Source organism: Toxorhynchites rutilus, chromosome 1 (assembly GCF_029784135.1).
Source record: "Toxorhynchites rutilus septentrionalis strain SRP chromosome 1, ASM2978413v1, whole genome shotgun sequence".
Classification (NCBI taxonomy): Eukaryota; Metazoa; Arthropoda; class Insecta; order Diptera; family Culicidae; genus Toxorhynchites; species Toxorhynchites rutilus.
The window spans coordinates 38227613-38255244 of record NC_073744.1 but is presented as its reverse complement, the minus strand read 5'-3'; the positions used below and the strand labels follow the sequence as shown (position 1 = coordinate 38255244).

General features: G+C 39.2%; 1 protein-coding gene and 1 long non-coding RNA gene across 11 annotated transcripts in view; one reads left to right on the top strand and one right to left on the bottom strand.

The window, feature by feature from the left end:
• The window catches only part of LOC129761895 (uncharacterized), a 96601-nt gene extending 80569 nt beyond the window's left edge, over positions 1-16032 (top strand). The window contains exon 5 of one of the 2 annotated variants that reach the window (XR_008740497.1): positions 15478-16032. This is a non-coding gene — a long non-coding RNA (uncharacterized LOC129761895). Of the gene's footprint in view, positions 1-10250; positions 12225-15477 lie in introns of those variants that run through there. The other variant, XR_008740496.1, reaches the window with a different exon arrangement.
• LOC129761894 (cytoplasmic polyadenylation element-binding protein 2) overlaps positions 1-26840 on the bottom strand; it is a 693641-nt gene extending 666801 nt beyond the window's left edge. The window contains exons 1-2 of one of the 9 annotated variants that reach the window (XM_055759726.1): positions 26643-26840; positions 8148-10308 (exon numbers count right to left, since the gene is read on the bottom strand). In XM_055759726.1, coding sequence (XP_055615701.1) covers positions 8148-9695 — 1548 coding nt within the window. In that variant the 5' untranslated portion in view covers positions 9696-10308; positions 26643-26840. The other 8 variants (XM_055759730.1, XM_055759724.1, XM_055759728.1 and 5 more) reach the window with 8 other exon arrangements.
• Between the last annotated feature and the right edge of the window lie 792 nt (positions 26841-27632).

Sequence of the window (27632 nt, the reverse complement as noted above, 5' to 3'; positions counted from 1 at the left end):
CTGTTTGTTCGAAATTCTATGAACTTGTCGAAAGTTCTTCTGAAGTCACTACTCGCATATAAAGAACTTTCCTCTAAACATTTGATTCCGACCTGGGCAGATATCCGATTTTTTTACGTTGATATTCTCATTACTTAAAAAAAGCTAAAAAATTTTCAAACGACTTTGACTTTGTGTACAGATTAACGTTACGTAACATGAGGGGGAGGGGGGTTCGTCTTGCGTTACTTTTTGTTACAAAGGGGCGGGGGGAGTTGGTCCAAAAACCTCATTTTTAGCGTTACGTAATTTGTGCACGACGCCTAAGAAGCGCCACCCGCGGGGTAGACGGAGCGATACTATTTTCAAACAGTTTAGTCTAGTAAAAATAACAGGAACAGTGCTGTCTAAGGTACCAAATGTTTAGGGTTGTTATAAACTACACACAAACTTCTGAAAAGGCTATCTATATCCCATGTGCAGAGTTTTCAAAAAATTCGTGAAAAATTTATCAAATTATCGGACGATTATCTTCGTGGGTCTAAAATCTCTCAAAATCTGTTCACGTGAAGTCTTAATGACCCCGAAGTAGGTATTCCTGGTTCCGATTCGATATGTTGATATTACAACGTGTGGCGCTTTTACCCCGCCGAAAATGGTCCGTCTTTCCCCCACAGCACCTTTTGCATTATTTTGCACTTAACACGCATTTTATATTATATTTTACTTACCTTTTCATGCAGGCAGAACTGGAACAATCTACTGAACTGCCGTAATCTCGCAAAGTGACGCAAGCGCCAGAGGGAAGAATTTCCAGTACGAGAATTTTTGTAAAATTGCATGTATAATAAGCATACGCGTACATTACGAAAATCTGATCTGTACAAGATGTGTACTGCTGATGGAAAAACATTGCTTGATTTTCGAAAAAAATGCAGTTTTATTGAAGCTATGCTACCAACGCCAGTTTGTTGTGGAAACAGCAAATTGAAATCGAGCTTCTTAGTACATGATTTGTAGTTCTGAAACAAAATTGTTATTATAAAAGTAGCATTGCATGGGGATGGTCTGTTTTTGATTTTGGCATAACATAAGCTTTTCGGAAAAGTGATTTTACAAGAAAGAAGGCATGTGACTTTTATTATGCTAAACGTTCATTACGAAAGATGTTGTTATGTGAAATTTGCTATCCCTGCTCGTTCATTCTACGCGATCGCATCATAGTTAAATTACGTCACATCATAGGGGAAATGGCGCTTGCGCCATCTCGTTTTCAAGCTTTTACGGAGTCATTTTTCACATTCCTGTTAAACTTCACAGTTGTTTGAAAGGATTTGGTATTCTTTATCGATCTATAACAAAAAAAAGTTGTTTGAAAGGATTTGGTATTCTTTATCGATCTATAACAAAAAAAAAGGAAAATGTAAATTTTGGTGCTTGCGTCACTTTGCGAGATTACGGCAGTGAAGGATTGGGATACTGGCAACTAACGGAATATACAGTTTTTGCTGGAGAAATCCTTATTTCGGTTACCTTGAAAATTAGATCGCTTGCAACCGCAATAGACGAACACTTTGTTTTGTTTACACTTTTGATATTTCGTGCGCTCAAGTGTTGCCAGAATACTGAGGATATCTCTCACGAGACCGTTCGTCATATTTTGGTTGATGTCTTAAGCATTGAGAAGTCGCAGCACTTCTACTGTCAAAAAATGAGCTCAATTCTCTTCAAAAATTTTATCGCTGTCAAGCAGCTTGGATGATCAAATTCTACTACGTTCTTCCAACGCATAACTACGGGCGACAAGTCATGGGTGTCACTCATATCTCCGAAACTCAAATTACCACTTCATGGGACCCATTTGACAGCATTGAAGACACAAAACCGAATTCGCTGCGTGAACAGGAGGCAATTGATGAACACAACTAGAAGAAGTGATTCGATGACTGGATTGTTCATTGGAAAATGTGCTTCAAAAAGGGTCTATTTCGAAGGCGATAATATAAATTTAGCCGATAAATGAAGCATTCTTGTTAGAAAACGAAAATTCCCAGTGACAGCTGATTTATGCTAGATCATGAAGTGTCAACATCTGTCAACCGAATATTATTTACAAGCCTTTGAATTTTGCACAAGTTAAATTTTTACTGCGATTAAAATGTCAAGTTTCGTTGCAAATAAGCTCCAACTGCGGGAAGTTGAGATATTCTGTTTCTACTGGAAGAGAAGTACAGCTGAAGCACATCGAACGCTTGTGGAAGTTTATGGTGACTCTGCACCATCGGATAGATTGTTTATGTAATGGTACGAATTATTCGAAAGTGGTGATTTCAGTGTTAAAGGCAAAAAAGTTACAGACATCACTCGGTCAAGATTCGTATCAAAAGCAAACAGAGCTTGCAGAATTATTGGTAGTACCTCAACAAGCTGCTTTTAATGTGAAGATGGAAGCTAGCCACAAATGGCTGCCACAATGGCGCTCATTTCTTTCTTCTCCCTTCCTTAATTTTGCGAAACAGTGTGAAGAAAATGATCGTTTGCACCCACTTCCCACTAAGTAATATTAATCAAAATCTAATCGATTACTCAACAAATTTTAATTTTTTATCTGCCGTCGCAATATATAGTGGAAAACGACGTAAAACTCGAGCTAGTGCTCTGCAAGTTAACTTTTCATTTTTCAATTTTCCGCAATGGTTTTGTTTGTATTGGTGAAAAAATCTTTATTTTTTCGACACTGATGCCAGACAACATCATTGAAACAGATATAAAAACCACTCAATAAAATGTTATTCCTGAGTCATAGCGTTTCATGTCATGAAAATCAATAAAATGAAATTGTGTTGATATCAATACAATTATTATTTTTACGTTTAATGGGTCTATAATGTAAGTTTTAGCAACTTGACCATTGGTTAAGAAAATTGTATTGCAGAACTCGGAACACTGCCACGGCTGCCTATGCTTCCAAAAATAGAAAACGGAAAAGTATTACATTCAATCAAAATGCCTAGGCCAACGAAGAGAAGGGTTAAGGCTCTCCAACGTGAGTATGTGAAAACAATACGATCAACGAAGGAAAATATTGAGGGCTTATCAATATCGAGTTACTGTGCGGAAGAATTTGTTGATAACAAAAGAGCCCCAATTCGCTTGTGTTATAAATTCGCCAAATGTATTCTAAGACTCGTGTCAGTGATGCGCCACACAGTCTGATAAGTGAATTGATCTATTTACATACAAAGATCAAAACAAACGAAACAAATTGCTCTTCTCTCACAAACACTATCACCCCATTTTTACACGTGGTTTTACCTATACTACTACAATGGCTTCCTTCCACCTTCACCTTAAACGACTGAAAGCCGCAGGGTATATCCAAAAAACAAGAAAATTGTGTTGAACGGCGATTTTGCATGTCTGAAATGCTACTTGAACGGCACAAAAGGAAGCGCTTTTGGCATCGAATCGTTGCCGGGGACGAAGAAAGAATTCACTACCACAATCCAAAACACAAAAGATTATGCGACCAGACACGAGTCGACAATATTCCATCATAACAACACTCGGCCGCAAGTTCAAGTTCGAGTTAAAACCCATGATGAAAGGATGGGAAAAAGAGGTGACTATCCATGGTCAATAATTTGAATCATGTATTAATAATTAATTATTCATTTTATTATTCTAATACAGTGATAGGCATAAAATAGCGCACCTTGAATATTCAAAGACTTTTCTCCGTTTCTCCACTACTACCGTAATTTCATAGAATTTTATATTGTCAAGTAATTAACAAATATTTCCATTTTTGTTAGATTTCGTTTACATACTCACATGTATTTTTCAAAGTGTGCAAAAATAAAAGCCCTCGTTTCCACATTGAGTGATTGAGTTGACGCGATATAAACAAAGTGTTATTTACGTTGGCACACACAAGTCGATTGTTGTTGTCTACACAAAGAATGTTCAACAAAATCAAAATTGGTGGGAAGAAAATAAGCATGCAAGTCTGAAATCTTGTTGTTCAGGATCATTTGGATTCAACGGATTTCACAGCGGAAGATTGCAGAGCAGTTCGGATTACGCCGGGGAGCATTCCGTGAAATGTGTACAAACACAAAGCCGTTTATTAGAAAAAAAAAACTGAAACGTTTGGAATTTGCCCGGAATCATGTTGACAGTAGAAAAGCTACGGATGGGCTATACAGAAGAAAAACTATGGATGGGTTATACCTATGATATAACCACAAGGTTAATGTAGGACTGCGGATGGCTTAGTAATCATTTGTGTTTTTTCAATTAGCAATAATAGCACTTCGGATGTTACTCATTGTGTATGAATTCGCCGCTTCTGGAGCTATATTTTGTGTGTATTGATTAAACTAGTGAATGATTAAAAAAAATTCGAATACAATTCCAAACAAATCCCAGTTTCATGCATTATGGTAGTAGTTATCGCAGCAGATAGTTATCAACATTTTGCCTAATCATCAAACGGAATGCGTAGAAGTTCAGTGAACTGGTGAACATGAAGGGATATCTCCCAATGCATTCTTAAATAACCGAACCAAAACGTTGCATTTGTACCCGCTTTTGTAGACCGTGTTAGCAAGTGTAAAAATGCATGGGGGCATAAAAGTACTACCGACTTTGATGTATCTGCAATGCCGATTTTACTAACTTCTTGGTTTCGGAATCTGTATTGGAGGAAAAACAAATTCCGGGTTGCAGAAATGCAAGCGGGTAGAAAAGCACCCGCTGCATCTAATTTGCAATGCCAATTTCCCTAGACTCCGTAGTTTTGAAGTCTGTGTTAGGTGAACATCCATTTGTTCCAGCGATCGTACCTCAATCGTTGCGCAATCATAACTGAGTGGATTTCCGAGCAGCATTCGCTTGTATACCGATTGATGTGATTTCAATAGCATGTTTTTAAAGCAATTTTGGGGCTATTGAAACATGTTTTTGGATTAAAAAGTAACAAGCATATAACGCGTAGACATTTTATCTTTCGAATGATGTGTTTATCACACCATTTCGTTCAATTATTTATTAACGCTCAAAATCTGGTTGCTCCGGCGTAACGCTTTCGTTTTCGAAACTTTTAACTTACACCCCAGTATATAAATGAAAGACGTAGTCCTACGTTAAAATCCTTTTAGGACAAAATTTCTGGGGATGTTCCAAAAAAAGCAAAAAAAAACGAGTTTTTCAACCTTCCAGACTGAGGCTTCCCCTCAACAAAATTGTTTTTTATTGGTTTGTCCGATTTGGGATGTTTTTACGCAACTAGTAAATGCAAATCGACTTTTCTTCATGAAAATCACAAATAATCGATACGAGTTTGGGTTTGTTGAAAAGTCACAAGTCTCTAGTTGCTAATACTACCATGAAGTATTGGAATTATTCAAATATTTATGTTTTTTAACGGTTTTCCTTAAAGAGGAATTATGATCATGGTTTGACCACATCTGATCATGGTTTGCCCAAAAAAAGATCATGGTTTGTCCGGCTTTAGAAATCACCATTTTTGAATGAAAACATTCGAATTCACAAGTGGATGCTGCATTTATCATTGCTTGAGTTTACTGTCATCATATTGATCCATTCATAATTTAGGCTTTCTTCAGAATATTGCCTTTTCTTGAGCATTTTAAAGGTGTTACCCTCAACACACTCAACACAGAGAAACTTTATTTCTGCTATGCGCGAAGGGCACAATTAACAAACTGCAGCGCGCTAAGTGGTTGCCGTAGAAATCATGTGGACAAAATAACATTATTGAATTGGACAACTCATGATCAGAATTGAGTTCATCAGAATGCGTAAATTTAATGGTTTAGCTATGTAAATCTGATACAAATGGGGTGCAAGCATGATGTTTACAATATTTGCAAGTGTTATAATCCAGGAAAGGTCTGAATACGTGCCAAATAATCATCTGGTGATCGATTAAAAATTAGCTCGAATGACGGGCGTATTGACACAAATAGAAGGTGTATTTTATAATCCTTTAAAACATGTAATTTCGTGTGGAGACCGTAATTGCAACAAGTTGAAACTCGATCGATGATTAATATAGCTTAAGACTCTCAGAAACATACCTCTTTCGATTGAATAAAAAAAATCGAAACCGAAACTTTTGAGATTTTTTTAAATTTTGACATTACTCAATGGTGCAAACATTATCACGCATGCGGTACTTCAAATCGGAATCAAGATGCGCGGCATCCAATAAAGTTTGTGGAGAATATACACTACAAGATTTACATTAAAACATGCTTGCTTATAAAAATACTTTGTGTGAAATATTCAAACTCTATTGATTGCCATCATTCCATTGTTATAAGAACTAACATAACATAAAGAGTGTGTCACATCAAATTGCATCACGGAAAAAAACGTTGTAGAAATTTAATTTTTAGGAATTATATCTTCAGCTTTCGCTTATAATCAGATAAGAGTGTATAAATCACGTTGGCCATGCTTCACTGTCAATTTTTCGTAAATTTGGAAAAATGTCGTAGAACGAAAAAGAGCGTCGTGAATTAATCCTGCGCACTCATTTCGAGAATCCGGAGACATCGGTAAGACATCGAGACATCGGGACATCGGTAAGATGCTGGGAATCGTCCAATCCACGGTCAGCAGAGTACTAAAACGATACTTCGAGAACCTAACCATTGACCGGAAGGTGAAGAACGGCAAAAATGGATGCTCCGTCAGTGAAAAAGATCACAAGCGCGTAGTTAAACAGTTTAGACGTGATCCGAGAAGTTCGGTCCGGGATGTCGCCAATAAGCTGAATTTGTCAAGTTCATTCGTTCAGCGGACCAAGCAGCGGGAGGGCCTGCGTACATACAAGGTTCAGAAGGCTCCTAACCGCGACGAAAGGCAAAACATGGTGGGGAAGACGCGAGCCCGGAAGCTGTACACCGAAATGCTGACGAAGCCGCATTGCCTGGTAATGGACGACGAAACCTACGTCAAAGCGGACTTTCGTCAGCTGCCGGGCCTGTTGTTCTTCTCCGCAGAGGACAAATTCAGCGTTCCGGAGGAGATTCGCAAGCAGAAACTATCCAAGTTTGCCAAAAAGTACATGGTGTGGCAAGCGATGTGCTCTTGCGGAAAGCGGAGCGCCCCCTTCGTGATGACCGGCACGGTAAACGGGCAGGTTTACCTTAAGGAGTGCCTACAGGAGCGCTTACTACCACTATTGAAGCAGCACGAGGGCCCGACCATCTTCTGGCCAGATCTCACTTCGTGCCACTATTCAAATGACGTGTTGGAGTGGTACGAAGCCAACGGGGTCACCTTCGTGCCAAAGAAAATGAACCCGCCCAACGCGCCGGAGCTTGGCCTAATAGAGAAATATTGGACTTCGCAGGCCCTCCGGAAGAACCCAAAAGTTGTCAAATCGAAGGCGGACTTCAAGAGAAAATGGATTTCTGTTCAAGAAAAAACTACAACCTGACGTTGTACAGAACCTTATGGACGGGGTAAAAAGGAAGGTGCGAGCATACGGGCTTGGGCTCGAAGTATGAATAAAAAGAAAATGCCAAAAGTTGTTTAATAGTTTTTATTTTACTGTCTAAAATTTTCAAAAGGATCGGTCTACTGGGCGAATTTCTACAGCGTTTTTTCCGTGATGCAATTTGATGTGACACACCCTTTACCACTGGATGTGCTCTGTTAAACAACCCGTTCTGATTATTATAACTGATCCACAAATTCCAATTTCAGAACGGACCCAGAGCCCCCCTTCGTTCACTCAATTGTCCGCCTGCCCGTCACAGTTAACATCGTCCGCTGTTCGCTGTTCTAAAATCAATTTTCCCTACCCCAAACCCTGTTCGTTTCTCAAGGCGAAGGTCAAGAGCCACATACACATGCCGCGCCCCAAGCTCCCGCGTCCCGTTCGAATCCGCATCGCATCGATAGGTTAGGTAACGTGTATACAAACTGTGACGGAACGGAACACCACACGCTATCCGCTCGTTGTTTGGCACCCCCTGATTCTCATGTTTCCCACGACACACACGCCCACGCAACGCAACCAAGGTCAGCTCACTTTCGTGGGCTAATTTTAGCCAAACCCAAACAAAACAATATATGAGAAGAATTTAGTAAAAAAACAAGTGGCGAGACGCGATCAAAACAAAACTCACCTGATAGGATGACAGGAACGAATCCCGCGAGTCGTCCAGTGGAATGGTATCCAACGGACCGCCACCGAAGCCGCCTCCGACGGACGAATTGGGCAAGATGGATTTACCCGGGTAGGATGTGCTGCGGCGATATTTGGAGGGGGAGTTGATAAGGTTCGAGGCAACACTGAGCGACTGCTGGAGATGGGATTGCTGCTGCTGCTGCTGTTGTTGCTGGTGGTGTTGATGATGTTGCTGTTGCTGCTGTTGATGCATATGATTTCCGTACGGGGAGAGAACTTGGGACTGTGGATTGGAATTGTGGGCTTTGCGGGATTGAAGAGAGCTAGTGAGGCTGTTGCCAAGGTTCATGTTGGGAACCGAACGACCACGGTTCCATGAGTTCATGGAGTTTTGCTGCTGCAGATGAGCAGGATGCTGCTGCTGCTGCTGCTGTTGTTGTTGTTGCTGATGTTGTTGCTGCTGCTGGGACCAGGAACCAGCAGGAGCAGGATTAGTCCAGGTGGGGTAGTTGTCTTTGAACTGATTCTGCTGTTGCTGGCTTTGGACGCTCGAATGCTGCAGCATATGATTCGGACCGGACGTGTGAGCCACTGCACTATTTGGAGACAACTCATGATGGGAGAAGCCTCCGTGAGAAGCAGTGATGGCCCTGCGCTGCTGTTGGGCTGCCGCAGCGGCTGCGGCAGCAGCAACAGCCGCTCCATTGTAGAGTTGGTTACTCGAATAGCTCTGGAAACCACCGAGTTCGTTGATGGAAAGATGCGAGCCGGGGCTGTCGTCTATGCTGCTGGACCAAGGGCTATGGTCCGAGGTGCTGCCAAAGTTCAACCCATTCGGAGGAAGACCCATTTGCGAAGACGATCCGCCGTTCATCAGGCTGGAAGTAACGTTCAGACAGCTCAAGTCCCCAGCCTTGAGACTAAGTTCTTCAGCAGCGCTCGTAAGATGCAGATCGGAATTCTCTATCAGGAGATTGTTGTTAGCGGAGTTCGGGTTGTTGCTGTGGTGCGTGGCGTTGTGACTGTTCAGCGAAGCAATTGGCGAAGCTACCGATCCTCCGCCATTCAACAGAGAAGAGGTCGATGTGTCGTCATCCGATTGTGGCGCGGTCAGTTGCAACGATAGAGTATTAACGTTCGATGGACTCGTTAGCTGACATTCGGACGCAATAGGTGTCGTAATGGTTGGAACGCTTGCTGACGTGTTGCTGGATGTGATCAAAAGCCCGGACTCATCGATAGCGGAATTGCCTCCGGCACTGCTAGTTTCCGGCATGATACAATTCTTCGCACTCAACGAGCTGCCGCCATTGTTGTTGTCCACCATGGAGTCCAGCATGAGCGAGGAGGAATTCGGGCTAGCGGACATCGATGGTTCTGAGACGGAGGGACTCAGACCATCGCAGCCATTCCCGCCGCTGCTCGCACCGTTCGTAAGATGCTTCATGTTGAGCAGATTGTTGATACTCAACGTGTCCAGCAGCGATTGATTCGATACGCTCGAATCATTTCCCATGACCGAACCACCGTACAGAAAATCATCCATTTAGATTTCTGTTTAGAGTCTCACCGTAATTCACAAAAAAAATGAGTCAAATGTCCTTCTACACACACACTGTTTTACGTCGTCGAAAATTGGACTTGCTATCACTACTTGACCGAACAACGATTGGCTTACGAGTATTATACTTTTTAACCTTGTTTCCGATAACGATAATAATTTCAAACTTTCAAACTGTTGTATCTTCTTTCACAAACGGATTTATGTACATTTATATTGGCCTCTAACTGTTCGCTTGGAAGTAGAAAAATAAACAATTTCACTAGTGTTTAAAAACGCGATTCGCACTACATCAACATTAACTACTCCGGATTGCCTTTTAAAAAGTTATGTTCAGAAGAAAACACTAACTCTCACTGCCAACTAATGGCTGTTCATAAAATCTTGGGGTGAACGCGAACGACTATAGCAAAAAAATAACAAACAAACTTAAAGTCTCTCGATTAGCTAATACACTGTTTTTATCGTTTCAGGGTGTCCTGAAACACATTCACTCACGCACACTCTCACTGCTTTTCTACAAATTCTGTCTGGTTTCAGATAAGCACCCACGTTTCCGACCGCTCCAGGTTTCTGAGGGAACTGTGCAATTGAACACCTGTTAAATTTGTACAACACTTGGTTGGAGAACAGGGTTCGTCCGGATTGCACTACTGCTGCTACTCCTTCCGCGGCGGTATGTCCCGAAAGCCTTGTGAGAAAAAATACACTGTGCACTGTAGCGAGGACTGGCTGCTGACTTTCGCACTGATATTTAAGAGACCCACATTCGATGCGTTTTCTTGAGTTTAATTTGTTTTTTTTTTTTTTTTTGTGGGGGGAAAACCCGAGAACGCGTTTGGGACCAGCCACAAACAAGTACGGGGATACTCTGCCACTGATGTTACGACCGCACCGAGTGAAGTTTTGCTACGTTCTGCTGCCGCTGGTCAGAAACCTCGTACTGCCATCCTTTCGTGCGAATGCAACGCCAACCAGGACTCGGTTCGTGAACAATCGGTCGAAACCACCGCCAGCAGGACGAGAGCGTGAGTTCCCCGCCGTGACACGAACGCTCGGGGTGACGTCAGAAAGAAAACACGCGTTCGAGCCTCACGCAGTTGTTACCCTAGTGCCACGGTAGCCCAGTTGTGGAAGCGTATCTCCGCGGATGAACACCAGCTATTACTGTTCAGCGAGTTTCATCGGAAAAGTGGCGAGGCACGAAGTGGAGACAGTTTTCCCGAACGAAATCTCTACACGACAACGGGGGGCAATACGTTCGGCGAAACATGCGCGCAGGACCTCCAGCCTCGCTCTCGCTCTCTTATCTGCACTTCCGAGCCGAGCGGTGGTAACTCAGGGTGCTCCCTCTCTATTTCGACCGGGGCAGACAGTAGTTCGTCGGTCCCTAGACGCCACTTGATAATGTATACAGTGCCTCTGTCAGAAATAATCAATCCTACAGAAGGGATTGATAAAATTGCCACACCACCCACGCATACAACCTCAGTGTATCTAGGAATTGTTCGAGTGCCGCTTGTGGCAGTAACAAATATTACTAAAACACACCGAAACTGTGGTAGTATGTGGAAATCGTACATTTCGTTAGGGATCAGAGCCAAAAAAAAAGAAACATTCCTCCCGTTCCTCCTCGTCCTGCTAGCGCTAGTGGTGGTGGTGATGGCACCGAGAGACTTCATCTTCGAAAAACCTACTGGCACAGAAAATTAGTCTGATAAAACACCGCGCCCACCCTATCTATTCCCTCGCCACCCGGCCAATAGCAGCTACAACGACTCGAGCCGGTCGGTTTTCCCTTGGGGCTAACCCTTGAAAAGCACCACTGAAAACAGCGGCCGCTGCCGCTACTGCTATCCCTGTTTTTTAACATGTGGATTATGTTTCACCCAATTTTGGCTCATGCAGGGCGAAAACGCTTTAACTTGTTTAAACTCAGTGGGATGTTCACGGAAAGGAAAATCGCTCTAATCAGCAAGGATTTTTTGGTTAAATATTCAAACAACAAATAGAAGATTCACACGCAGAATAGTAAAAAAAAATCGATTCGTTATCCAATGATAGAATTTTTATTCAGGAAATCATAACTTGAATTTTCCCTGAAACATTCCGTGTGGTGCGCGTCAATAAATTGTTAGTTAGGAAAGCGTTGATCACTAGAACCGACAGATACAAGAGAGGAATATAAATAAAATATGGTTTGTTTGTGTCACAAAATGTCACTACTTTTAAGTGGAAATTCTGACTATTGTTTATGAAATAAATATCTTTGGATGCTGGGACCAACACTAATATTGTGCATTGTTTTCTTTGAACAATTCAGAGATCCAAGAGAAACAAATTGGAATAATTATCATTCCAAACTTCAGGAGAATGTTGATATCAGTGGAAAACATTTCTTCCACTGTACAGCTTGAACAGCATAGTTTCATCAGAGCTTGAAACCAATATTAAATCTACCTTTGGAGTAAACTGTCCACTGAAGCGGAAAACTTCAAGTAAGGATGCATCATGGTGGAACAAAAAACTTGAAAAGCTCCGAAAATTGTCTAGAAAATTCTTCGACGAAGCAAAAATGACTTCTGATGGGACATATCACAAAAACTGTCTAACAGAATATATCGAAGAAATTTGAAACTCTGAAAGAAGGGAATGGAAGTTCACCTGTAAACCGGTAGAAAGTTTACCTTTTGTAGCAAGACTTCATTAAGCCCTTTCAAAGGATTATACCAATGCACAATGGTGCAGGAGATGCATTTAAGTGGAAATTAGCATTCAGAGCTCGACAGTTATTCTCTAGACAAAAACTGTCTGAGACAAAATTGTTACATATGATAGTGCGCAAATTTTTATGTTAGTAAAAAAAGGGTGACCAAAATTGTCGATAAAATGAAAAATATAACCTTCTTATTTTTATAGATAGAGGAAAACATAGTTCGATAATGTTGTAGTACAAGTTATTTGAGACATCTTTGTAGAACAAAGTTTTGTCTATCTCTTGAAATAACCCTATATCGGCCTTTTTTCTAAGGTACGTTAGGGTCACCATGAAAAAACTGTTTTCCAGCTTTAACTTTCATATTTCAAATTCTACATACAAACTGTCTTTGAATGACTTTTAGAATATACTAATACAAACATTTTGCGATGCAGAACTTGTCAATATCTCAACTTCACTCAAAGTTATTGATAATTCTTCTAAAAAAACACGCTCTTTTAATTTGATTGTCATTCTTTTTGGGGCAAACATAGAAAATATTTGTTGGCAGAATTTGAAAGAACAAATTTCACTCTATATAATATGTGATTTTTGAAACGATGTTATTTTTCTTGTTTTAGTAAATTCAAATAGAAATCATGAAATTTTGGATGAAAACCCATCAATAACTTTGAGCAGGATATTGACAAATTCTGCATCGCAAAATGTTGGTATTGATAAGCTCTAAAAGTCATACGAATACAGTTTCGATGTAGAATTTTAAATATAAAAGTAAACAACCCGTTTTTTAGTGGTTACCATTATGTAACATAGATAGAAATCGCTAAAAACAACTTTGAGGGAGATTTTCTTTAGACAAAAACTGTTTTCGACAAAGTTGTTACATATGATAAAGCGCTTATTTTTATGTTATCAAAAATAGGGTGACCAAAATTGTTGATGAAATAAAATATCTAACATTCTTACTTTTATAAATACAGATAAACATAGTTTGACAATGTTGTAGCACCGGTTATTTTTAACTACTTTGTAGAACAAAACTTTTTTCTATCTATTGATATAATCGAATTAGCGCTTTTTCTCTAAGTTGCATTAGGGTGACCATGAAAAAACGGGTTTTTTTGCTTCAACTTTTATATTTCAAATTCTACATTAAAACAGTATTCGTATGACTTTTAGAGCTTATCAACATTTTGCGATGCAGAACTTTTCAATATCTTAATCCTACTCAAAGTTATAGATGTTTATTTTCCCAAAAATTCATGATTTCAATTTGAATTTACTCAAACACGAAAAATAACATAGTTTTGGAGATCACACATCATGTAGAGTAAAATATGCTCTTTCAAATGTCGCCAATAGAATTTGTTTATGTTTGCCTCAGAAAGAATGACAAACAATTGAAGAGAGCGTATTTTTTGGGAAGAAATATCAAGTTCTGCATCGCAAAATGTTTGAATTAGTAAGCTCTAAAAGTCTTTCAAAGACAGTTTGCATGTTTGCATTTGAATTATAAAAGTTATGGCAAGAAAACAGTTTTTTTCTTGGTGGCCCTAACGTAACTTAGAAAAAAGAAGCTATATCGATTATTTCAAGAGATAGAAAAAAAACTTTGTTCTACAAAGGTGTCTCAAATAACTGGTACTACAACATTGTCGAACTATGTTTACCTCTATCTATAAAGATAAGAAAGTTATATTTTGTATTTCATCGACAAGTTTGGTCACCCTATTTTTGATAACATAAAAATGAGCGCTCTATCATATGTAACAACTTTGTCTAAGACAGTTTTTGTCTAGAGAATAACTGTCGAGCTCTAACACTATTTTACACTTAAATGCATCTCCTGGACCATTGTGCAATGGACTCGGTAGTCTGAAAATAGAATACGGCATCATGATGGATACGTACTTCCCAAGCTCAATCCAAATGACTTCTGATCATGCACAGGTCTTCAATACAGCTCAACCCTATCCAATCAGAGACGAGGTTAGAGCCATAGAAATGGCTCCTTACGAAGTCAAGGGTTGAATGGAAAATGAGTTTGGACGTCAATCAAGTCGTATTTATTTCTGAATGTTTAGTATATCGAATACTTTATGAATTGAAAAAAGCAATAAATAGCAACCATGTTCCAGAAGAATTGTAAATCAATTTTATGTTCTGTATTTAAATATTGCGGATTTGTCAAAAAACTACGTAGCACTACATCAGATTTTTGAGGAAAAGCGTCCACTTTCGGTTTTACTATCAGAAACAAGTGAATAATCAACAGGAAGGGGATCTCTTATTTGGTACCCATATATGGGAGTTGCATGGAAAAATAATTTAACCATTTTGTGGCTGTGTATATAATCGAGTCCGCCATGTATCCCCATTTTATGGTGGCGACCATTTTGCATTTGATTTTTCATAAATAACTGTATCCTACTAATCAAGCCCTTTCATTTGATACCCATATTGATGAATTTTGAGAATATCTCGTATAGTCTGCCATTTTGTAGCCGCCGCCATCTTGGATTTTCAAGATCATGGAATACGGCGGTTTATTATGAAAGCAACGTTGAAGGTATGTTCCAAATTTCAGAATAATTCGTTATCAGTAAGGGGGTAAAATTCCTATTAATGAGGCGGTGGAAAATGAAATGAACATGGACCATCGTAGAGCAGATAGCAACGAGAGTGCCCGAATGACTTTTGATTCATGTTGACAAAGGAACTGCTGGGAGAAGTCGATTCCGTTTGAACGCGAAAGACGATGGTCCCCTGACGATCCTCAGCATCTGCGCATCAATGCAAACTCTGCACTCTGCTTGTTTTGTGCATTTTTTAGAATGCATTCTGAAGTAAACGACTATGCAAATTTTACAGGTCCGTTCGTCATGAATTCATAAACTGGAATTTCCGAGGAATTATTACACAATTTCATTGTAATAAGTGCGTAAAAAATAAATATATAAAATATTGGGCTTGTTGCCGGACAATAAGGGTTCAAAATCTAGAATTAATTCAATACATCATTTAATTACCTTTCCCTTTCATTTGCAGGTAAGAAATCGAAAAACGGCTCAGTGATTCAAACTCAACGAGCTAGACTCTGGAAAATCGGCTGAAAGTTTTAGACCAACTCAATTTAGAATGGCGCACGAAGCACGAAGTGAAATATACCGAAAAGTATCAAATATACGTGATTTGAGCGAAATCGGATTTTTTTTTTCAACAAATTATTTTTTAACATATGAATTCAAAAATGAATTTAATTTTTACATAGCATATCCAAAAATCAGGGATATGTTTTTTATCGACTTTACGATTTTTCAAAGTAGTCATCATCATGCACTTACACTGATCATAGACCATCATGCACTTACATTGATTTATAGCGACTGCAACACGATTACATTATCAACACCCATTATAATTAATAATCTTCGACTATCATGTTATACGTAAAGACTTGAATCACATTTTTATTTTGTATCTCGATAATAATTTAGAAGAAATTCAGGTAATATATCTTTTCCGGACTATAAGGTACTCCATACCGATATCCAATTTGATTAGATTCAATATTTTGATACAGCTTATGGTTTCTAAGTACGCACATGGTTAAAAATACCTTGTTTCAGAAAATTTATTAATTTTGAAAATCGTATCGACTTCAGTGAATCAGGTCGTAATTAACGTTAGATGGAATCGCTCAATGGTCGAAATAAAAATATAACTTCGTTATTTGATTACAACTAGATTTGTTTATATATCTCTACATATCCGCGTTATTGTCATTTTTTCGAACTGAGAAACCCATCTGCACATTTTTAAAATTTAGGAATAACGTTGAAACCCCCACTGAGTTGAACTGACTCCAGAAGGAAGAAACAGGGACGCCATCAAACGTCAGCATAACTCCCGGGGATGCGCGAAGCAATGGAACTACTGCTCCGGGAGGGAAAAGTTGGCTCATTGTCAATAAATTCCATCAACGCAATTTAAAACAATGAATGGTTCGTTGGTGTCTGGAGTGCGCTGCTGCTCCATAAGCCTTTTCTGCAAGTTTCCTTCCTCGAAAGAAACCAATTCAGCACCCACCCACACAGAAGTCCAACGGTGCCCCGTCTAGACGTTGGCCTCATTGCTGTTCAGTTTCGCCACTATCCGCTTCGCCCTGCTCACCTTCAATCTGCTAGATAAAAAAAGAGAAATCAGAGGCTAGGACACTGGGAAGGTAACTATCCTGGACATGTATAAGGCGGCTAGCGACACTAGTTAGAGAAAGAACAAAAATGAAAAAATGTACGATTTTGTGTGTTGACGTCAGCACACTTTAACCCTTTATAAGGCTAGGAAACTAGGAAAACTAGGCAAGGGATTGACCTCAACTTCAGGGAACATACCCTTACATGAGGAAAAACACATATTTTCCTTTGATACAAATTAACTATTGAAAAAGTTGAAAAAATTGGTGGCAATATAGTTGCCACTGCCCGTTAACTCCAAAAACACTATTTGCCGCTGCCTTGTGAAATCACTTTATTGCGCCTTTGGTTATGCAAAAGTCAAAACAATATTTCCTGTGCACCGAGAAAAATGATTTTTTGACATAGGACTTTGTCTTTCATTTCTATATAACGGGTGTTAAATAAGAAATGAGAATTTTTTCAATACCTTTCAGTAACTCAAAGTAAGAGCGTAAAATTTTCTTTCTCCAAGAAAATTGCTCTTTGGGCTCCCTAGAAACAGTAGGCGTGTTTGGTTTTGCTAGTTTGAATTTAGTCAAAACAAAGATGGCGTCGAAACAGCACGTGCTCCGCGAACGCATTGTACGGTTCTACGAAACGCATTTCCAGCAAGGAAAAAAGTTCACGGTGGCACATTTTAAGGAAGAAAATGTACCTGTAAGTACGGTATATCGTATCCTGGGTTCCCTGAACGCAGAGCGGAAGGTCGAAACTGGTCGTCCGGTGACGATAATGACGAAGCAGAGGAAGGCATCGTTATAGAAGCTGTTTGACAACAAGGACGCAACCAGCCTGCGTGACGCCGGTCGGAAATATGGCTGCTCCCACGTATTGATCCATCGGACCCTCAAGATGGAAGGAATCGTCTGCAGGAAGAAAACGAGGTCGCCGGAGTACACGGAGGACAGATTGAGACGGTTAAAACACAGTGTCGGTGGATGACCAAAAAATACCGCGGGACGTCTTTCGTTCTGGACGACGAAAGCTGTTTTCCACTGTCCAAAACGCATATTCCAAGAAATGATAATTACTACTCCAGCGACAAGTCATCCACACCGCCTGAAGTGAAATACAAGTTCAAGCACAAGTCTGAAAAAAAGATTATGTTGTACATCGCCATTTCCGACCGGGGCATTTCAAAGCCTTGGTTTAAGCCGAGCGGTCTGGCAATCAACCAACAAATCTATCGAGAAGAGTGCCTCGATAAAATCCTGCTGCCTTTCCTGAACGAGCATCACGCGGATGGAAAGTACGTCTTCTGGCCGGACAAGGCTTCTTCCAATTACGCCAAGAAGACGCTGGCGTATCTTGAGGAGAAAAAGATACCGATACCAAGGACTCGAAGCAACTGACTACAAGAATCCGGAATTGTATCCGGAAAATGGTCGTAAGTGCCGTACAACGTTCTTGTGAGAGCATCGCGACAAAGTTGCGTCGAACAGCAGACCACGGCCCTTACTCAAACATTCACTGACATTTTTTTTAAGAAAATACATTATGTTATTAATAAAAAAAATACTGAAACCGATGAAAAAAAAAAAAAATTTTATATGTGATTGAAAAAATTCTCATTTTTTATTTAACACCAGTTAGGGGAGTAACTCTACAAAAAATGTAAAGATTTATTAAGAGTTTGCAAATGCATATTACTCAAAATCGTTATTGCGACATTTGTTGTGTTGTATACTACAGGGTGGGCCATTTAAAGTGGAAGCATCTGGCAACCCCATAACTTTTGACAGAGATGTCAGATTAACAAATGTCATACCGCGTTGGAAGCGTCATTTCAGTACAATTTTAACCATGGAACAATACACACCTAAACAACGCGCTGAAATTGTTCAGCTGTACATTCAAAATAACTTCTCAATTGTGTTAACTAAACGTGCTTGGAAAAATAAAAATAAAGTTAAAACATCGCCTGGAGACAACACTATACGTCGATTATATGCCAAATTTATATCGTCTGGTAGTGTTGGTAATGCCAGTCATCTGTCCAGACAACGACCAAGAAGTTTCGACGAGAATATTGATGCCGTTCGAGCCAGTGTTGCAGAGACTCCATCGACATCAGGTCGCCATCGTTCGCAAGAGTTAGGCATCGCTCGAACCACTCTCCGACGCATAATTCGTGTTGATTTGAAAATGTTTCCGTATAAAATTCAAATGGCTCAACAACTTAACCCATCTGACTTACCACGTCGACTTGAATTTGCAAAATGGACCATCGAAATGGCCAAAAATGAACGTGGCTTTTGGCAAAAAATCATAATGTCTGATGAGGCGCATTTCAACTTGAATGGAGGAGTGAATAAACAAAATTGTCGGTTTTATGCTACTGAAAACCCTCAATTCACCAAAACGCAACCTCTTTACGACCAAAAAGTTACTGTGTGGTGTGGCATTTATGCCGATAAAGTCATCGGCCCGTACTTCTTTGAAAATGAAAATGGAGCAACGGTAACCTTGAATGGGGAGCGTTATCGGACAATGATAACCGATTTTTTATTGCCATTTGTTCGTGAAAATGAATTGGACAATTACTGGTTCCAACAGGACGGCGCTACAGGCCATACAGCGGCTGCCACGACCAAATTATTGCGCGAAATGTTCCCCGGAAGATTAATATCGAAAAACGGCGATTATGACTGGCCACCGAGATCACCTGATTTGACGCCTCCTGACTTTTTTTTATGGGGATATTTAAAATCCAAGGTATACACTGGTAAACCAAGGACCCTAGCTGCGCTGAAAGACAATATCCGACAAGAAATTGCTGCCATATCGGCCGAAACATTGGGCAAAGTGATGGAAAATGCCGAAAAAAGGGCCCATTTTGCGGTTAAGGCCAGAGGCGGTCATTTACGAGATATCATAATCAAAAAGTAGTTAGAACAAATCTCCTTGGACCAAAATAAATTAATTTCAAAAAAAAATTTTAAATTCCACTTCTTTACTTTTCTATTGCAAAAACAAATCCTTCCACTTTAAATGGCCCACCCTGTATTAGACAAGAAATTATTTTTTTGCTAAGACATGAACAGTGAATATAGTAAAAACAAGTTAACAATTTGACGATTAAAATCGGTATGTTTTTTCGATTTTACTAGCCACTCGTTTTCCTCCACAACGCAACGAGCAATCTTTTTGCGTACAATTCAACGTTAGCTCACAATGTGATTAGATCTTCTTCTTCTTCAATGGCACTAACGTTCCTAGAGGAACTTCGCCGTCTCAACGTAGTATTACTTGCGTCATTTTTTATTCGTACTTAGTTGAGATTTCTATGCCAAATAACACGCCTTGAATGCATTCTGAGTGGCAAGCTCTAGAGAATACGCGTGATCACAGTGCAAGTCGGAGGAAATTTCTTTGACGAAAAATTCCCCCGACCAGAACGGGAATCGAACCCGAACACCCGGCATGTTAGTTATGACGCTAACCACTCGGCCACGGGAGCACATGTGATTAGATGCGTATTATGAATTATTCTTAATTTACCGATAATAGGCATTTATCAGTTGTCGGAATCAATGGAGGCATGATTTAGGAATGATCTTGAAGATGATATTGGATGATTTCACTCTATACTCCCCGAAGATTTGACGAGAGCTTGGCTCGAAAGGTTAAACGTTGATAGAGATTTTATTAGATTCAAGTTTAGGTTTTTGTCCAATCAATTCGGGCTCAGTTCACTAGTGTAGGTCTTGCTACTAACAATTTAGGTTATTGAGGTCCAGGATGTCATTATATGGAGCATGATGTTTAGTTATGTAAAAAATGTAATTAATGAATTTAACTGGCTACTGATTTAGAAAAGGTCGGAAGGGTATATTCACGCATATTTTTCAGGGCTTCCATTTGATGTATCAAAAAAGAAAAAAAAACAAATTTTGAACAATGAAAGAACTCAATTCAAATGCAAAAAATTATTACACACTATCCCAGTCTACGTCAAGATTCCCTTCTGGGCACGAACCAATCAACTTTTTTATATAGACTTACAAAGAAAAATAATAAAATTTAAAATTTTTATCTAATACACCAATTATTATATTGGAAAAAACTCCCAAATAAACTCCCAACATTTTTATAATGAAAGTTGGAGTAATCCCATATAGTCTTAGAAGTCCTTATCTGAGCAAAATACTCAAATAATATTCCAAGGGCAGCGAAAAAAATATTTTTTTTCTGTGTGACATTGCAGTTGCCACGACCTTGCAAAAGGTTAAATGCTTCACAGGGGAAGGAAAGAGTTACCATCCGGTTCACAAGTACGACGTTCTTTGCTCCGTTTCCGCATTTTTATCTACTTTGAAGCGTGTGAAATGCTGCGCTCAATTGTGCGTAAGGATCGACCTGGAAGAGGACACTTTTTACGACATCGATCCGTTAGTTAGGGCGGGAAAGCTAATGGGAAAATCAATGGATGTGAACTTTCATTTCCTTGGGAAGTCTCCGAATTCAATTGATAATATGCATGTCATGTGCTGAATGATTCAATCAAAGCTAGTCCATAATGAAACCTGATTAGAATTGAGACAATTTCAGACATTTTCTGTGGTATTCCTAGTGTTTTTTTCCTGGGATGTTATGACATTCTGCACATTCTTAGTGATCATCACTGAAACGACAACAAGGCTTTCGCTATAGCTGAGTTTGTCAGTTTGTGAAGCTAATATAAACATAAAACACAGAAAGTGATGGATTGCAAATACGCCGTTTTATACGTATTATTAATTTTGATGATGATACGTGAAAAATGGATCTTCTGCACGGCTAATTATATTGAAAAACTTAAGTGTTCTCAAGTAGTTACGTTGGGAAATTCATTTTTTCCGCATTAAATGACGAATTCTCTACCTCTTGTAAAATGAAAAAAAAAATCACAATCTACATCATAATTGAGAATAGAAACATTTCGGTATGAAATAAATATACTCTGTAATAGGGTAAAATAAAAATAAAATCAAAATCCTCTACAAGTGGTAAAGAAATATGGAACGGGATTTGTGTCTGATAATAATTTTATATTGCAACGATGAAGATTTAGTGGATATATTGAGAAATTCTTTTGATGATTGTTGAGTAAGAGCCGAGAAATAAGTGTTTTGAGCATTCGAAGAACGTCAATCAATAAATTTCATTGGAGCGACCTTCCGAGTTAAACATGATAGGTGGGAAAATCTGCTTCTTGGGTATCCCCAGCAAACATTAAATCGCATAACTTGGCATATTCTTAGTCGCATATGAAGCAAAATCGAATCAAAATCATATATAATTTCGTACATATAAAATCGTATAAAATGCGAAAACTTTGTTTTCATTTATCACTACAGATTAAGTCTCAATTCGGTGTAACAAACATTTGTTTATGATATACACTATCGTGAAATCTATCTATATCTAATCATATATGCATATCACGCTGACCCAGTAACATTCAATCATATGATTAGCCATAATTGGAGGCGATATATGTATATGCCACATTTGAAACGCATATAAAACTGTATATAAAGATACATGATGCTTTTTACAGTGATATGCGAATTGACACGTCAATGCTATATAACTACATATTGCGATATCAGGATGATCGTCATACCAATATACGACTTGATCCATTGAATAATTTTTATTACATATTACATATTACATCATATTGGAAATTTATTTGACATATCCACGATGTACGGTGTCGACGTCTGGTGGTGATATGGTGATTTAGGGAGGCCAATCAATCTCTTCCAGATCAGCAAACCCGAAAGCAATTTTGAATTGGTAAAATTTTAATGAAAATTTTTACTTCATGTTATTTAATTACTTAAAACACGTAGCACTGAACCTTACTTGGCCATTTCTATATAAATTTCAAGACATTTCCACTAAAATACATCAGACGATCAGGAATGACGTATTCGATTGCATTTCTTTTTCAATTTTAACTGCTCTAGAATTATATTCCTGATACCCGAGCAAGATAGTTGTTGCTAATCATCCAAACAACCAGAGTTCAAATCCCATCCGAGTAAAGGCCGTTTTATATTATCCAGCACGTAGCGTAAACGGCACGTACCGACACGGGCAGACAAAAACATGATGTATTCATATTATCAGGCATAGCAACTTCTCTGTACGGACCGGCAGCGCAGACGGAGCGGAGGAATTTGTTTTCGGAGCGGGAGAGCGAATTCGCGTTGACGAAATTGAGCCAAGCTGGTGATTGAACCGATGTCGTACCGAAAAACGACGAACGTACCCGTACCATGAACATTGACGTTTGATTTGTATGTATGGTGCCACTCGCCCGTGTAGTTCGTGTCCGGCACCGGCAAAATATTCTTTTCGAGAATTCCTTCATGTATTTGTCTGAAACGTGCTGTGTATGTCCGGAGCCGTTCCGCTATATATACGCATACACATTTGAAACACATGCAATAATATTTGTCTTGTATGAAACGTGCCGTGCCGGTTCCGCTACGTGCCTGATAATATAATATTACCTTAATTCTCTTTATCATCACCACCACATATTTATATCCTCTTCCACTGAAAGTCAATTGAATAATTCTTATTTTTAGACACATAAATGTTGTCAGATATATAACCTCACGAACATTTTTAGTCATTCGTTTTTTGTTTGTCTGTAGTAAATCGTATATAGGTATGCCAATAGCCGTACTAAATGCATATTTAAGTCGCATGTTCATTCAGACTAAATCGCAAGAAATTGTCACGTATGTATATCACCTCCTCTTATGCATGTATATCCAATTTAGGTGCTTCATATACCGCCGAAAATTTGGGATATATGATGCTTTATATAAGCTAGTTATACGTTTAATGTTTGCTGGGTCTTGGAATAAGAAATTGTAAATTGTACGCAAATGATAATCAATACTACCCCTTGCGTTGCAAAAGTCAGATTCGTCATTCTATTCGCATTTTTTAATAGAATCTGTATATGCAGCCACGTCAAACCGATATAGTGGTTCTCAGATTTCTATGAAAAGTGGTGGTTTTGTCCTTTATCGCAAAATATTAGAACGGTTTTTTTTTATTTTTCGTTAGTGTGCCCATTTCCATTTTAGGGTGATCCGAAAAATAAAATTGTTCCACTTTTTCCCAAAAATAACTTTTTTCAAAATATTATTACTTTTGAACCACTGAACAGATTAAGATGATCGACTATCAAATTGAAGCTAATGAGCTCCTTTTGTTAAAAAATATTGAACTTTTCAAAACAATGGATTTAATTTTCGTAATTATTAATTGTAGTAGTTTTTTATTGTTTTCATGACTTTGGACTAGAGGGCGCTATATTTTTTAAATATTTTTTCTTGAAAGCTGAGGATTTTTCACATAATATATCTCGATATCAGAGATGCTATTTTTTTCGTTCCTGAGATTACGAGGACAAACCCATTTTTTTGCAAGTTCAATATTTTTTAACAAAAGGTCATTAGCTTCAATTTGATATGTTGATCATTTAATTGGATCAGTAGTTCAAAACTTATGATTTTTTGAAAAAAGTCATTTTTGGGAAAAAAAAAGTGTAAAAAATTGACAACTCCAAAATAAAAATTGGCACCCTAACGAAAAAATTAAAAAATACAGTCTAATGTTTTACGATAAAAAACAAAATTATCACTTCTCACGAAAATCTAAGAAACACTATATATATAAATGAATTTCTGTCTGTCTTTCTGATTCTTATGGACTTGAAAATTATTGAACCGATCGATGTGAAAATTTGTATGTAGGAGTTTTTGGGGCCAGGGAAGCTTCTTATGATGGTTCTAAACTCCTCCCCCCTCAGGGGGGCTGCCATACAAATGAAACACAAATTTCTGCATTACTCGTGAACTAATCAAGCCAATGGAGCCAAACTTGTCATGTGAGGGGTTTTGGGTACGAGAAATGTTTGTTTGATTGTTTGACATTCCTATCTCCTCTGAAAGGAGAGGGGCCTCCCATACAAACAAAACACAAATTTCTGCATAACTCGAAAATTAATAAAACAAATGGAACCAAAATTGGAATGTGAGGATTTAAGAGTACAAGAAATGTAACGTAAATCCTCTGGAAGGAGAACGATGGTCCCTTAAAAATATAACACATATTTCAACCAACCATATAAACAACTAAACATGACAACTGAAAATTTCACATCTTGATAAGCGTTTTCGTCTATTTGATGTTTTCGCTAACGAAATTGATCTTTGATGGAAAGCGGAAATGGATTTTCAGGTGAAAAAACGCACTCCCAAATCTTATAACTTTATAAATAATAACGGGCAGCCAAATGTGTTGATAAACGCAAAACTCGATAAATGAATAGTCCAATTTGAGCTGTCTTCATTGTGAAGAGGCGTATTTTACGTGGCATATGGTATTTGGGTCTAAATCATATCACTACAATTCCCTGAACTCTTTTAATGTCAGTATGCCATTTTGGTGGATATGTTTATATATTGAGGAAAATTGAATAAAGAGATCCGATCCGAAAACGATATGATACAAGTTTTTCCAATCCAAAGGCAGTCTATAATAATCTTCAACTTATTTAAATTTAATTTGAATTTAATAATATATCTTTAAAAAAAGTATACTTTTAACCATCAGCACGATATTATTTACTAGCTTCTCGCAATGAAATATTGCGCCTGGTACATTGTTTGAGCTCAGTCCACCTTACCGATACACGATACCGTTCCAGCAATTCGAACACGTATCTCCTGCTGCAACCGAACCCACTCACCCAAACTGGTGCAGCGGAAAAATCAGCTAGGACACGAGATTCATTGGCTGCCACGAACCAATTCCCCGGCTGCCACAGTGTGGCCGTATCGTCACATCCGAACTGTCAAAATTTGTAAACATAAATAAAAACCAGCACCAATACCAGCGAGCGGCAGCTGTTAAGCGCCGATGATGACAAGCTGGCGAAGTATGTAAATTCTCGGTATCGAAAAGTAGGGAGCGCGACAAGAGGGAACAGGACGCCTCCCGTGGAAAACTAATCCGCTAGTTTATGGCTCACACGAGGCTGTATGTGTGAGTGAGAACGGGAACTCAGCGCTTGGGCGATAGAGAGGGAAAGAGAACGACGGCGCTACCAACGTAGCGATGTGAAAAATCAATCGTGAAAATTGTTTTGCTCTTCCCTTTTTCCCACCCACCGACCGCTTCGGATTGCAATATGGTGTTTTCAAGCAGGTTGCCTTACACTTGGATTTCCTCGTTTCTCCGCGACCGACTTGCCGACGCCCGGTGGGGATAGTTTCCATTCTGGTCTATTTATAGCAGAAAACAAAGATCGTTCGCCACTTTTGGTTCGATTTCACGTTTCATAATCCTTGCAATCGTTTGAAACTAGTTCGCGAAGCAATGCAAAAAAGCAGAAGGTCTAATGTCAAAACGGCATCAAAACATTGTCTGGCCGACGTATCCTCAAAACCGCTGTTTTGCTTTGGCTGCATGTGTGCGTGTGCACGCTGTGTTGCTGTACGCACGCACTTGACCATCAGCAGAAAAACAGAGAGGGTGGTGGGTGAGGATCGGTTGCAACCCTCTCCGGAGTTGACAGACAGGTTTCGGTTTACATTCCTTTCTGCGTAACGAAAAATGCAAAACAATTCGCTGTGCTAAGGAATCGAAGCATACACAATCATAGAGACACCGCGGAAGGAGTACTAGTAGTGACCGATTTATGAACACACTTCTTCGCCCACTTTTACTGCTAGCTTCATACCACAAATTTCACTCACAGTTCTTTCACTGGCCCCTGGAAGTCACCCCTGTGATAAATACCGGAATTCCACACTAACACATACAGGCACACTACACTGGGTAACGCTGGCAATTTTTCCCTTGATGGCTGGTCCTGTAAGAATCCTGTACAAGCACCAATGGAAAAAGCTTTCGCCAGAACCCTGGCTAGCTTATGTATTCTGCTATTATCTTCCGCACCTCAATTATCACAACGTAAACGACGCTCGGATTGCACTCGAATTCGATCTCGCACGCTCTTTATCTACCGCAGACTGTGTGTGGACAGGCTGTACTCTGAACTGAACCGAATTCTTCGCTCTATTCCGCAAAACAGACACTGACACTGGCGGGTTTATCTGCGAACTTGGCAGTACACACCAATTACGCCCGTTTCGTTGTGTTCAGACCGAATTTTCCTCGCTGACGTGAATTTTCCCGTCGCACACCAACACACACCGATCGTTGACACAACGACAACAACCTGCGCGCGTTATCTCCCTCCCACTCTCCTTCTTTCTATCACAGCAGGGCAAAATCCTTTTAGAAATGTGTCACACTCACTCATCCCATCAAACCTGCAACTGTCAAACTCAAGTGCACCGAAAGAGAGAAAGCGTGAACGTGCGTAATCGCACACTCAAAAAACCACTCACTTTTCACAGAGTTCGAATCCCCAAACCTTTTCAAGAGAAAGGAAGAGAATGAGTGCCGCTGCGCATGCCAACAGAAAGGAGTGTGCTTTGCCGCTCCCGCTCTCGCCATTCACCAATTTTCCTGCCTCTATTTTCACCCAACGCAAAAGCAACGACCGATGACGTACGGAAGGAAAAACGAAACACCCAACACCCCAGGTTCAGGTTCGAATTTTCGAAATGGGCGGCTGATTTTGATTGTGATTTTTCGGCGGCTGATTGAAACGACAGTTGAATGTTTTGGTCTGTCGTGACGTTTCACTGGTACGATTTATTATACAATAATTAATATTTAACACTAGAAAGACTAAAACTTTGTATATACCTAGATTGCCCAAAAGCAGTCAAAATTACTGCATTGCGAAAAAAATAACTAATGTGTAAAGAAATTCGTTTAAACCTTATTTTTGATATTCATTATGTTAATTATAGTTATATAAAAACCTATTAGTAAATATTAACATTTTTAAAAAATACTTCACTTAGTAAAAAAATA